This window comes from Onychostoma macrolepis, chromosome 25 (assembly GCF_012432095.1).
Source record: "Onychostoma macrolepis isolate SWU-2019 chromosome 25, ASM1243209v1, whole genome shotgun sequence".
Lineage (NCBI taxonomy): Eukaryota > Metazoa > Chordata > Actinopteri > Cypriniformes > Cyprinidae > Onychostoma > Onychostoma macrolepis.
Genome location: NC_081179.1, coordinates 20,039,020 through 20,053,936, shown reverse-complemented (window position 1 = coordinate 20,053,936; position 14,917 = coordinate 20,039,020). Strand labels below are relative to the sequence as shown.

General features: G+C 37.0%; 1 protein-coding gene across 7 annotated transcripts in view; it reads right to left on the bottom strand.

Moving 5' to 3' along the window:
- The window catches only part of b4galnt4a (beta-1,4-N-acetyl-galactosaminyl transferase 4a), a 181,130-nt gene that overhangs the window by 107,113 nt on the left and 59,100 nt on the right, over window positions 1–14,917 (bottom strand). For 4 of the 7 annotated variants that reach the window (XM_058767447.1, XM_058767446.1, XM_058767444.1 and 1 more), the window contains exon 2: window positions 13,968–14,080. In XM_058767447.1, coding sequence (XP_058623430.1) covers window positions 13,968–14,066 — 99 coding nt within the window. In that variant the 5' untranslated portion in view covers window positions 14,067–14,080. Of the gene's footprint in view, window positions 1–13,049; window positions 13,204–13,967; window positions 14,081–14,917 lie in introns of all 7 variants that reach the window. The other 3 variants (XM_058767441.1, XM_058767442.1, XM_058767443.1) reach the window with 1 other exon arrangement.

Genomic DNA, 14,917 nt, shown 5'->3' with positions numbered 1-14,917 from the left:
AATGTGAAGTGAGGGCCATGGGTTGTTTTTCAATAGGAGACAGTGCATTATGAACTACAAACACAGAGACAGTAAGCAGGGTGGACTAGCATGCTTCTCAGGAGAGAGCCTGCAATGACTTCTGAATCTGGGGTGTAAGCCAGAGATGGTTTTGCCCTCAGATGGCACCCTTATAGACCACCTACAGTCCGTTTGCTGACTGTCTGATCCATATGGCCAAACAAAAATGGCTGAATAGTTAGCAACAAACATACACAACCATACAAATGAGTATGTTCTTCTGTGTTATGTCTACAATCATTTGTGGACAGACACTGCTGTCCTATTAGTTTAAACAATGATCGTCTATTATTGTGGTATCATCTTTTTTGTCTGTTAAAGTGAACAGAGGTTAGTAATTTTAGTCAGACGTTTCTTAAAACAAAATGGACAAAAAATCATGTTGATATTCTCTGAGGCTCTTAGACTACATACATTTACACTCTACGGTTCTTTTAAGCAAGTTAGTCCATTCGGCGGACATTTTGTTTATGCCCAAAAACCTGTGTGGCGCAGTTTTTCTGCAGAATTGAGCTACTTTTACACTGTTGCTGTTGGTGTTTTTTTAAACCGCAGGTTAAGGCAAACTCCCCCCACCCCCGGAATACTATTTCAACGGAGGAAAAAAATAAAAAATAAAACGCGAGTGGGATAGTTTTAAATAGCAATTGTGCTGATTTTATTTTGCAGATCTGGCAACCCTGCCCCAGATAGCTATTTCCATTCATACAAGTAAAGCTATTTACTCAAATGTGGAAATATGGACTTCAGATCTTTTAAACTGTTTGTCATACACTGCAATTCAAAGTTTAGCAATTTAATATGACATAACTTTTGTTTTTACGGACTGGTTTGTATGTTGACAACGAAAGTATTTCCCCTCTTCAACTTAAAGACATCTATTTGCGGATTTATTTCAAAAAGAATATCATGTTCTCAACAACATATATTGTGGAATCTGCTGAAGACAGATGCAGATACAAGACGTTCATCAGCCATCTCGTGAGTTCCTCCACAAAGATTGAAAATTTTCACCATCGTCCATTTTGGTATGTACATATTTGTTCTTATTGGCTTAAAAACTCAACTAAAAAAAAGTTTTATATAATCTACAAAGAGTACAAGAGTATGTTAATAATATAACTTGTCAAGATGAAAATACTTCTACAGTAAATACAACTTTGAAAACAAAAAGGCCACTCAAAGTAGAGAGAAAAACTTTTTACAGTGTATAACATGTAAGCACAGAGTAAACCTGGAAAAAAACATAAAAACAATAGAACATCACAGAACATTCTAATGATTTCCGCTACAAATACCATTACAAACATTACAAACCATCAACTTTTAACCATTAAAACCATTACGAAATTATTTTCTGTAGTGTGTTTTGGGACATATTCCATTACAATTTATTGGTTTTAACAAGCCATCAATATAAGGTGACCAATTATCAGTAGAGACCCACAGGGTCCATTACAGTTTCCATTAAAACCAATACAAGTCTCATTATAACCAGTAAAACCATTACACATTTTGTGATGGTGTCTATTGTTTATTTCAGCAGGGAGGATTTTGCTAAAATGACTGCATGATACTCAGAGCTGGGTAGTAACTGATTACATGTAATCTACGTAATCAGATTCCAAAAATCAAGTACTTGTAAATAGAGTATATTACTTTTTCTAACACTCATGATTAGATTACAGTTACTTTTTTATGGATGACATTAATGTTAATGGGCTTACATTAAGGTAATGTTTAATGCATTTTATGAGGCTGATATATAAAGAAATGGAATATATTTTCTTTCTCTTTGCTTTTTTATATCAATATGGTACATTTGATGGTTTGTTTAAAACAAGATCAACAAGTAATCTAAAAGAAGTCAGAATACATTACCTAAAATGAGTAACCTAGATAGTTCCCAAGTACAGTTTTCAGCATGTAAAATAAAAAACACATTGATTTAACTGGGGATTTTTTAATAGCCTTGCAAAGCTGATTAGGAATTTTACCAAAATATTTTATTGAAGTAGTCTGTGCAATTAAGATGCCTAGTTTTTGGAAATGCCTTCACAATGGGAGAGTGCATTAAAATGCTGCCCCGTAGGCAACTCACTAGGTCTTGGAATAGACAAACTGTTTCGACTCACCTTGAGCTCTAACAAGTTTCATGGTTCAGGCCCTGAAAAAAAGCTAGTGGTTAACCAAGGGCCATCTCCTGAGACGGTTCAGAGATCAAGAGCTCAAGAAGTTAGTTGTACACTGCAGAGAATTACGATACTCAAAGTTGAGTCTGTCGAAAGTCTGAAAAGTCAAGAATATAAGCTGGACTGAAACTGAAAAGTCAGTAACCAGGGATAACAACTTGAACCGGAGGTGAGTAAAGATCCAGAGATGAGGTTAAGAGCAAGAAATGGAAGTGGACACTGATTATGTCATGACTCTGTGTGGGTGGACAAGAAATCCAAGCAGCTAGGTGTCATTTCCCAGATTCAAGATGTTATTCATGCAAGATAAAAAAAAAGAAAAAAAAGTGGTATGAGTTTAGGGTTTATTTTTATGTATAAAAATACATATATAATGATATTTAGTTTAAAATGTAGGTTTAAATAACGCAACTATTACATTTATGTGAAGTTACGCATTTTATTAATGTAGGTCACCACTGAGATATAACTATTTAACACTATAAAAACATTTAATGAGAGCGGCTAAAAGAGTATCAAACCACAAATGTTCTTCAGTAGCGAGACAACAAAAAAAAAAAAAACGTAACAATAGGAAACATGCTGTCTCTGAAATGTACGGGGGAAACCATGAAAGCATGTAGCTGTCCCACAGGAATGAAAGACAATGCAGACCTTAAAAACATGCATGCTACAGCAGAGCAAAGGCACAAGAGAAAAAATAAACGCTTAAACTGAGATTTTCACATCAATTATTCATCATGCTGAAGGCCTCCGTGCTGCAAGGCTGCCAAATCTCATGTCAACGTTTCTTTGCCTGGTACTTCAAACAAGTGAGACTCCCAGAAAAAAAGAAAAAAATCCTTCACTATTTTAGTTTCTTTAGGGATCTTCTTATCTTTCACCATCTATATATGACTTCTGCCCCAAAGCAGAGAATAAAAGTGATGCAGTTCTGCTGTTGTTAAACTTTTCTGGGCAAGGCAACAGTGTTAAAGAATTAAAATATCCAGCTCTGTGTACGTGATTCAATCTTCTGACCTCGGTCATGCTAAAAGACAACAAACACCATGGTCTTAATATCTAATGCAATGGTGCCACACGTTCAACACAAGTGATCCTCTTCTTTTTTTTTCAAACTGCATCAAAACAAAGAAAAAAATCGCAAACACACAACTAAAATGTGCCCTATTTCTGTAACTAAAAACGACCTTTTCCCACACGTTATGGATTTCATTTGACATATCTAATGTTGTTTTTGCTGCTGGTCTGCTGTCATCTGCTGGTGTTCGCTCTGACATTTCTATGAATGATGATTGTGAGTGACATTTTTTCATTCAGTAAACATTTTTTGAAAGAAATCAATACTTTTATTCAGCAAGGATGCATTAAATTGTTCAAAAGTGACACCGAAAAAAAAGAAGAAAAACTCAGTTTCCAATAAATGCTGTTCTTTTTAACTTTCTATTAATCGAATCCTTAAGAAAATAAACCTATCATGGTTTCCACAAAAATATTAAGCAATATGCTCAAATGTTTCTTGAGCAGCAAATCAGCATATTAGATTGATTTCTGAAGGATCATGCGACACTGAAGACTGGAGTAATGATCTGATTTGATCACAGGAATAAATTATATTTTAAAATATATTACAATAGAACACAGTTATTTTAAATTGTAACAATATTTCACAATGCTGCTGTTTTTACTGTATTTTTAACCAATAAATGAAAATCATAAGAGATGTATTTCAAAAACATTTTTAAAAAAATCTTCCCAACTCCATGCTTTTGAACAGTTGGATTATTTTGCAGCACATAAAATACTTGGGAAGACAGTGTAACTATCCTGACTATTTCAGTTATGGCACATTAACTAAAAACAAGCTCTTATGAAGCTCTTCACATCTCTGACAGAGTCATCACTAGAGTTTCAGCCTTAATCATTGACCTTGTCCTCTAGCGGAGCCTTACAACCTCTTCAGAGAAGGCAAACCCCATGAGGATACACCCACCACGGCCCTAAAGTAAATTGGTTTCAGCGCCTCAATCCCATCCTCATTCTGCTCATGATTTAGAGGAGGAGCAGGGCTCTCTGGGGTGCCCGCAAGCCATAGAGCTTTCATACAGAACACAGTCTGACACCAGAGCCGCCCGCTCCATCCCCTAGGAACCTCCTGGAAGACCTGTGCTGTCGTTCCCTTGGTTTAGCCCATTAGCTGCAGGGTTTATGGAGCATGGAGTTAAGCAGGAGTCAGAATCATGAGGAGATGATCAGCCCCGGGGCCCAATGCCTGCTATGACCTTTGAAATAACCCCCAGTAAGGGGCCAATCAGAGCCAGAGACATATTCCAATTCTTCAATCTTCAGTAGAAATGGGTGGGATAAAGGGATATAGGGCACCTAAGAAGCAGAACTATTTTCAGAGCAAAAAAACAATGAAATAGAGGAGGTCATTGGTTTACTGTAACTGGTTTAAGCACTCCAATCTTCACAAATCATTTCTCTAGAATGAATCAATTATTCCTAGATCTACTAGTATAGTACAACAGAAAACTTTTTATGCCCAGTGGCATGTGGGTTTGTGTATAAATAAGATTGCATTGAGTGCAAAAATAGATCCGTCACTATAGCGCTTTTGTGTGAACCAGGATGGGCGAAATTCCCAACAAGAACACAGTCCTCTCTGTCAACACATTCAAGAAATACTTGCACAATCTTGTCATTCATTTTGACCTCTGATATGTTTAATAAAAGCCCTCACGTTATGAAATGGAAAAATTGAGGTGATGCTGAAAATGTTGACCCACTCTGGTCTACCTCAAAGTTTCAGTTACATGAAGTGACTTCTTTGTGAAGGTTTTTCATTCATTCAAATGTCAGGGCTTCATCTGATTTAAAAGATGGAACAGTGAAATGTGAAAAATTCCATTATCAGTTCTGTAATATGGAAAAAAGGACATCATTATGATGTGTCCCAATCCTAAATAAATCTACAGGTATCAGCACATCTTCAGTACTTTTAATACCCTTTTCCAAGATCTTTTCTTTAAAAAAAAACCAAAAAAAAAAAACCTGCATATCACTTCAAATATCTATCCACAAAAACGCTACTAGTTACTAGTAACTGAGCTAAACTGAGATAAACTTGTAACTGAGCTAAACTGAGATAAAATTGCACCCTCAGTGTTTTACAGTATATATGTTTGCTTTGTGGTGGAGTAATCTCACTATTTAAATAAGGCCTATTGAACCCCCATGACCTAATGATTGCCTTTCCCAATGCACAGCTATTAAAAATACCATTTAGGCAATTAGCAAGATCTATTGGTATATATGTAAAGCTCATTAAGAGGTGTCTCCTGGACCCATATGAGCCTTATCGAACTCACACCAGGCAGGCTCAGATATTGATTTAACATGTCATCTATGTTGGCCAAAACCATATTGACTGCCTACTCGCCTTTACCCGCCATTGACGATGATTGACCAACTACTTTTACAGCAGTGTGCTTGAGGAACTCTGCAAAGGGCAACCTAAAAGCATAAGTTTATTTATTGCGCGGGCTGGAGCTGGAAACATCGGTCACTGCCAGAGTGACAGATGGTGTGACAGGCCACCCCACTGCCCGTAAAGTATAAGCATGGCTGAAGAGATTTATTTTTACAGCAATAAGTTTTAACAGTCAGTGTTCATTGCAAAAAGCTTTGAGTGGGTGAAAAGACACCAAAGTAATTAAAATCTGGTGAGCCCTGAAAATCAGCTTCCATGTCAAGCAAATATCATATTTAAAGTCTTAACACAATCTATGATTTGTCCACGTCAATGCACACAGCAGACACCTTTAATTGGGAAAACGACCATGGACATATTGAACAAGGATGTGAATAATTGAAAAAAAAAAGTGATTCTGATTTGTTCTGGTGATGTTTTGTGTGGAGTGTCATTAAAGATCTGGACAAGCAACCCACATATTTTAGGCTTAAATCCCAGAGAAAAAGAATCATCAAGCTTCTCCCTTGTGCCCTTGAGGAAGGTGCTTCACTCTTGATTTGGTCCAGGTGGACAGTCCCCAAGGAGGTCTATAGTACCTGGGGAAAGCAATCTGTCAGTATAGTTGCTCAGTTGCCGTGAAAGACTCAAAAAGTGCCATTTGAAATCTCCCATCATTGCTCATGAGAACTGAGTTATGGACAGATACATATTTGAGCCAATCACCTAAGCTGTAAATGCCATGTGTCTAAACACTACACAATCATCATCATGCTATTGATGCTATTGCTGACTGGCTCATGACACCACAAGACAGCAAAACAACATATAACATTTTATAGTACCATAGCTATAGATTGATTAAATCTAGATCACACAAGGACAAAGTATAATAATCACTCTTGAAAAGAACATAATTGGAGTCCATGTAATCGTGACCTGCCTTATATCTATAACTTATATATATTACGCATGTCTAAATCGTTTAATATAACTGTGAAGGATGCTAACATGGTTGTAGGTTAAGTCCCAAGTATTAGTTAACCCAGAATCTGAAAGTTTACTCCAGGGGTGCTCAATCCTGCTCCTAGAGGACTAACTCCCTTCAGAGTTGAGCTACAAACTTTAATTAAACATTCCTGAACCAGGTAACCAAGGTATTTATGAGTGCTAGAAACTTCCAGGCAGGTGTGTTGGAGCAGGTTGTAGCTAAACTACAGGACAGATTCAGGATTGGGCACCCGTGGTTTAGTCCATCATCACTGTGCCGTAACCAAGTTATTCAGGGAACCCAAGTTGCTCGAGGAGTAGTACTCCATCAATTAGTGTACCATACACTTTGGATGATAATTATAAATACCGCCGAAAATTGCTTTAAATGAGTCTTTGAAGAATGTTTGTTTCCTTTAATCTCTGCCTTGAGATAAATATATTTCCACATTGAATGCCTACACCTTGCCTTAAGGACAAATCATTACCTCACGTTTCTTAGTGGCTTCTTGGTCTCTCTGGGCCTGTTTACACCCGGTCACTTCATGCGTTTTCTCTGAAAAATTTTCGTGTGAAAAGACCAGGCCTTCCGAAACACTTTTGAGAGGGATTTAAATCCAATTGCACAAACCACTTCAGAAGGTGGTCTGGGACGCATACCAGACAAAACTGGACAAGTGTAAGTTTATCTTGTTGTTGAAACTACATATGTAAATTTTATTCCTCCCAAAATGTTAAAATAACAAACATGCGAGAGCGTGTTATAGGCTATATGACATGTCATAGCCAGATAAGACAGTGCTAATGCTACATGCATCACTGCGGATGAGTAGCTGAGTATCTCTTTAGCTAGTCTCACATAGCCAGATCTTCAGACTGACCGCAGAAAGTATGGGAACCTTGGCTGCTTTGAATGGCCAAGTACCACCCAAGAGGCCTTATGACTGACAGGTGATGCAACCAATCATGTTTCGTTTTGTGCTGGGTCATGTTTAGGGGCATGGAAATGTTGCCACAATAACAGAGTGTAAAACTCTCGGATGTTTTTCAAGAGTCTATGCCGCGAACTTTGCATATTTCACATACTTTTGAAAATCCAGCGTTTTGTTGATCCTCATAAGCGGTCACTGTCACATTTGTAAAGACAACAGCTTGTTCTTCCATGAGGGGGTTTGGCGTCAAGGCATCATTGTTTCCAGGTGGAACGTTAAAGAACACGACACACACGTCTCCCAGAAATCCGGTATATTTCAACCAATCAGACGATGACTTTGAAAATTGGAAACACTTCAGGAGTTTCATTCAGCCAACAGTCTGTGGGCGTGACGTCTGAGGCTGAGACTACTCTTTAGCAAGCCGACGCACAAACTGCCGCAAATTAAACTGAAGTCGCAGATGCTCAACACACAATCATCTTCATTAAAAGTAGTGAGACTAACTTAACTTCAAGTGCTGACTCTCTCCTGTTGCTGTCTTTGATCTTGAAATTAGCTGATGATGAATAAAATGCAGCACATATCTATTGCTTTCGTTGATGTGAACTCTGTTAATTTTGCATATAGTGTGGCAATTGAAGATCAGATTTGTATTAATTTTGCTAAGACACATTTAGTGGCCAAGTGTAAATGGAACCGTTATAACAATTCAATTTCTATCCGATCAGAGAAAATGCTTGCAGTGTCCAGGTGTAAACAAGCCCTCTTTCTCATATAAGTCCTGACTTCCAGACTCATTTGGTCTTTCCTGCCTCCCTGCATCTCCACGGGCTCTGCAGCCATAAATCTTGTAGGAACTGCTTGTGAACCCTGAGACCCCCCTTTTCCACAAAATCTGGTTGCAGTAGACATTTAAACAATCAATTGCGGTTAGCGCCTAAGTGGGCCCGTTACCATTTCTAGGACCAAGCAACGGCATCATCAACCATTAACAGTTGCATGGATTCCCAGGCAATTATGAGAAGATGCTGGCTACAAACTGAGTGGATTTGTTGTCTGTTTGCCTGGAGACACCAAACCTCTTGCAAATGTCAAGAGTTTTGTTGTTCTGTTGGGGTTTATAAAGGTGTATTCAGTGCTCAACAAGGTGAGAAGCTCTTCAGAATATCTGATGGCAGTTCCTCTGCCTTAAAGCTGTGAATGCTGAGATCAGGTGCAAGGTCTCACCTTAAAGAAGTCCTGAGAGTCATTAATATGGATGACACCCACAACACTCCGACCTCTAATTCTGCACCATACAGTGCTGCCACATCAACCCTTGGAGTAACATTCATAGGAAACAGGAAGGTGAAAAGAGTAACTGATTTTAATGAACAGTTCATCCAGAACGGAATAGATTTGCATTATTTACAAACCCTCATCCTTCCAAACTAACATGACCTTCTTTCATCAGTGAAACCCAAGAGGAGAAACCTTGAAGAATGCTTGCTGTTCTGTTCCTTACAATGGAAACATACAGTGGGGTGTCCAAATTCAGTCCTGGAGGACCACTGTCCTGCACAGTATAGCTCCAATTTGCCTCAACATACCTGCCTGTAAGTGTCTAGTATGCCTAGTAAGACCTTGATTAGCTGGTTCAGGAGTATTTAATTGGGGTTGGAGCTAAACTCTGCAAGTCAGTGGCCCTCCAGGAACAGGATTAGACACCCTTGTCATGAGGTCAACCTCCAAAGAGGAAAGGAAGTCTCTTCCTCACATAATGCTAATATACAGCTTCAGAAGACCCCGAATATAGCACAGATAGTTATATACACTACATTCATGACACCTCTAAGGTCCTTCAAAACCATTTTTTGAAGGTTGACAGACTGTGGTCACTGTAAAAGTCTTCAAAAGTGGTCCCTTTTTGTCACACTGAAGAAATGAAGTGATATGGGAAGAACATTATGGTGGGATATTGAGAGAATTTTCATTTTTGTGTGAGCTATTGCTTTAAATATGTGTTATAACAGATTTGTGAGCTATTCAAAGTACTCCAAAGTTAGAGAAGATTTTGTGCTCTAACAGATTCTGAAAATGTGACTAAATGAGTATAGGCAAAGCCATTAATTAGCTCTCAGGCTAGCCTGTATAGCACTACATCCTTAAATTTCTATCCACCTTTTTCTTGACGTAAAAATGGGCGCGGCCATTTGTAAATTCTATGGGTCTAGCTTACGGTCTCATCCGCGTCCAGCTATTTTTAGTTGCAGAAAACAGTTTGTTTTGCTGCTTGATATTGAAAATTAGTGTCTTATCATATTATTTGAATGTATTATCTTAATTATGAACACACTGGCTTGTAGTGCAAACAGTTTTACCGTTTACTGCACACTGTTATTCTCCTCATTATTTACCTATAGCGGCTAATGAACCGGAAGTCTCACCCATAGGCTTACTTCCGCGTTGAAGGAAAAGGTGGATAAAGAGTTCAGTTTCCCTCTAATTCAGACTCGAGTGCGCTCTGGAATGGAGTCCACATATCTCTGATATTTTACACTCATCTGTCATTGTAGATATCACAGACTTTCTGATGCCCTGTCAGCGCACAACTGGTATGGCCTGAAGAATTTTGCTGCTTTATATGCATGTGGGTAGTGTATGTACAGAAGCTAGACTCTTCCACACATATGAGAACAAGGAAATGATACATGGATTGTCTAATATTATATGAGAGAGATGCATAAAATGTTAAAAAACATCCAAGTCCAGTACATCCCTGAGGCTCGTGTCACATGCGAGCGCACACACACAAAAACACTGTTCTCCCCACCCTGAGTCTATGTTATTGGTGTAAGGCTGGAAATGATCCCACAGGAGTGTACTGAGTATTCAGTGTTACCATGGAGACCGGTATCTGACGATACAATGCTATATAGCCCACAGTGCTTTGCTAAAAGTCCTTTAACTACTTCCAATTTTAATGAATTACAAAACTATTACAGCATTAATTTAATGTGACATTGGTTTGAGTCATGTTTTCAAATATGTGCACTAAATTATAACTGATTAGATATCATTCACTTAAATTCCCAGAGAAGGCTATCTATTAGGCGGTTGTTACTGAAATACTTTTGTGATATGAACATGCAATATATTCAGCTGTTTTCTTTTGTTTTTTAACTTTTTGCTCATTCTCTTTATCTAATTACCATAAATATTTGTAATTTTAAAAATACACATCACAGTGCAGGATTATTTAAAAATAGGTGATTAAAAATGGTAATGACAACCTTAAATATCAACTTTCTCTAGTAAATTAATTTAATATAACCATCAAAAAGCACACTATGCTTCAACTTAACAAATATTAACCTAAAAGTGGAATAGGGCTAAATGTTTTAAATAAAATTAATAATAATAAATTACTTTACTGGCTATTACACATTCACTATGCTATTTTAATTGTAGAATAAAATGTGCCAATAATTATATTCAATTATATAATATTAAATGGTTATGTTAATCATACCATATATTTGTTTTGAATATTTTAGAAGAAATTTAAAACATATATACATAAACATGGTACTACATTTATTAAAAAATAATAATAATAATAATAATTTTAGCCCTATAAAAAAATAAGTCATAAAAGCAGATGAACTCTGTACACCTATTTTCACTTGCAAATTATTTATAATAAATGAACTGTCAAGTACTGCAGATTAATAGTCAATAGCTTGAAGGTGACGACTGTATGCAAATGATTGTGTGGGTATTAACTAATGAATTGTTTCTAAACAACGTCTTTGCAAATAATTCTACATTTGCAGTAATTCTACATCTTTCCTGGACTTCTGACTGAAAGAAAACTGCTTAGGGACAAACTTTCCGTGTAGAGCCTATGTGTGACATTGAGATTATGAAGCAGAACTAAACAGCAGTAATGTATTCACAGCACAGCACAGGAAATGATAGATTTATCTCCACACACATAAATCACTCCACCAGCACAGCATCTGTCACAGACTCTCTGTTTGTCCACATCATCTTCTGCAATCTCCATTCCATTATGACTTGATAAATCCTTCCCTCGCAGCTTTAAAGCCATAGAATTAAAAATCCCATGCTATGGTTTGACGAACGCAATTGGTTGACATATTTCCTATCGTAACAAGATTCATAAATCTGCTTAAAGTTAATTCTGTCAGCTTGTACACTTTCAACGCTAGCAGATATGGACTATAAGTGAAAAGCTCTCTTTTTGTGCAAGATCCTGCAGTGAAAATATTTATACCGGTGCTTAACAATAAGTGAGGCTGTTCGCTTGTATCCACATATGACAGTGCAACTGATTTTATTTGACGCTGAGGTTTTATTGGTCCTGTGAGTGATGCGGAGAGCATTTGGACCGGCTTGTGTGTGACACTGATAGTACGCAGTGTGCTGTGCTTGAGATGAAAGGTGCTAAAAGCCAGGCCCCTATGTGCCGTGGGAGAGACGGAAATGCAGAGAAGGCTCTTTTGAGAAACATCTTGGACGAGCGCAAAGGCCATCAATCATTTAAGCCGGTATGAACCGTATCTTATTCCCGACTGTATATCCTCATCTTCCAGAGGCTGAATTGACCTGATATGTCCTCAGTAAGTGAAATAAAGTCAACTTTTAGGAATGGACTAAAAGAGCTTCTTGCAAAAAGTGGAGTGTGTTTCTGATTTTCTCAGACAGAAACAGTTTGACATCAGCCTCGTCATGTTTATGTTTGTGCCAACATTAAGGCTGAAATATCACTTTGCGATGACTTCTTTACACATACTGCAGATTCACTCAGAATCTAGTTGTCTTTACATTCACACTGCATCTGAATTTTAAAGTGGATTAAGATCCATTTCCAGCCTCTAATCTGCTATTTATAAGAGTGAGGAGCTGATTAAAGCAAAACAGAATAAGAAAAAGAATAAGAAAATTATAATTGTAAGTGTCATTATTGTTCAAAAATCTAATATTAATTAAAAAACAAAATTTGTATATTAATATAAATATATTAATATATAATTAATATTAATATAAATTGATATTAAATGTCATTAGTTGAACTTCAGTGTGTTTTTTTCACTCAAGTAGGACTTAACATGTTCTTAATATATCTTAATATCTCTTTATATGTAATTTATTAATTACTTTTATGGTAGCACTTTATTTTACAGTCCTGTTCCTCATGTACGTACTATGTACTTATTAAAGTAATTACTATAACTAGGTAATAACTAGGTACTAACCCTGAACCTACCCCTAAACCTAACCGGGTAGGGTTAGGTTTAGGGGTAGGTTCAGGGTCCAAATCCATTGTCACGGATTCACCTGCCTCACCAGCTGTATCACCTCATACACTCGTTCACCGTCTGTAATCACTCTCACCTGACCGCCATCAAGGAATCCTCTGCACCTGTTGCCACCAATCAAGCTCCCTATATGACTGCACTCAATCCATTCCCTCACTGTCTGGTCACAAGGTAGCAAGCTATTCTCTGGTTGCCTTCCACCTCTTGCCTCAGCACTGCCGGTCAGCCATCTGCCCACCAAGGAAAGGACGAGGGCCTAGATAAGACTCTTTATTCTGCTTCCCCTGATGTTTGAGTTACTATTTACATTATCTTTAAGTTGTGAATAAATTACTTACCTACATGCCAGAACCCCCTTGTCTGCCTACTTGACCAGAGTGTTACACCCATGTAGTTATCTTATACTACCAGTACTTTCTTAGGTAAGTACACTGTAAGTACATGTAAGTACATGTACTGTAAAATAAAGTGCAACCACTTTTATCGTATTTGAAATATGGCACTTATGATAAAACAAAATATATTTGAATGTAATTTCTAATGAAACTTGTGTATTTAAATGTATTTTGTAATTACACATTTGTAATGATAAAGTTCAATGTACAATGTACAATCGCATGTACAATTTATAAATTAATTAACTTTAAATTAAATACCAAGTGACACACATTTTTAAAAACTATAACCAAGTACTTTATATGTGCTTTAGTATTTTAGTCAGCACATCAAAATAATAAAACATACTAAAAAATAATAAAGTGTACTTTAAAGCATGGCGAAGCAATGATTTAAAACATTCTTTAAAGCTTTACATTTTACATATTACAAAATACACTTTTTTGTGTGTTAAGAACAGTTATGAAAGTGTCAATGAAAGTTTTTAAAAATATACTTTTAAGATTTAAAGTGCACATTCAGTACAATATATGATATATGAGCCCTGTATTTTGTTTTCTTTAAAAATTCATAATTTCAAAACAAACAAACATCTTACTGCATTTTCCTCCTCCAGGCTGTTGCTGACATCTTCGCTTTTGCGGTACTTGTCTGATGAACGTGAGTCTCTCTTCCGGCTGGTATCAGTTCCCTCCATCGGCCTCTCACCATCTGTAAATGAGACAATGACCGCACACATTCACTTTATATTTCATCAGCAGTATTATTGGTTCTCTATCATTACCATTTATATTGCATACAGCATGCAGAAATGATGAGCATCCATTATAGCGACTCTTCTTAGCAGTTTAAATCATTCTCAGAGAAAGACAGTAAGAGAACACATGGAAATGGCTACAGCTGGGATGCAAAATTAACACTTGCAAAGTGCCAAATGCAAATAAAATTGCCTTTGGCAAAAAAAAATGAATAAATAAACACTTCTCGTACACCTGGACGCCAGCAGCTGTGTAGGCAAGTATTATGAAAAATGCCTGAAGAAGGTCTTTGACCAAAATGTTGTTTATCAAAAAATATTTGCAAGCTACAACATTAGGATTGCTTATTATATTATTTTCACTATTTTGGGGAGGAATACTACCTTCCAGTTAGCTGATGGCCTTACAGAGCTAAACTTTGACTATAAGCACAAGGTCTGGTCCACATCGCAGCCGAGAACTGCCCACTTAGACACAAAGAGACTGACTGACATATACAGCAATCAAGCAGTTTCTTCACTGATTTGAAATGCTAAAACCAGTTAGCTAAAACCATATGGCAACATTTTTGCAAAATGTTATTATGTTGCCTCTTGCAACACTTTTAAAAAGTGAACTGTCCAGTAAGTGACACTAAAAAGATTAACACTCTATTGTGTATAAAAATAATACACCACCTACATTAAACCCTACCTTAAACCTAATCAGCTGTGTTAACAAAACACTTGCTGACGCAACCATGTCAGTAGCTTGCTTTTACAAATTTTTAAAAAAGAATTTTGTCTTAACT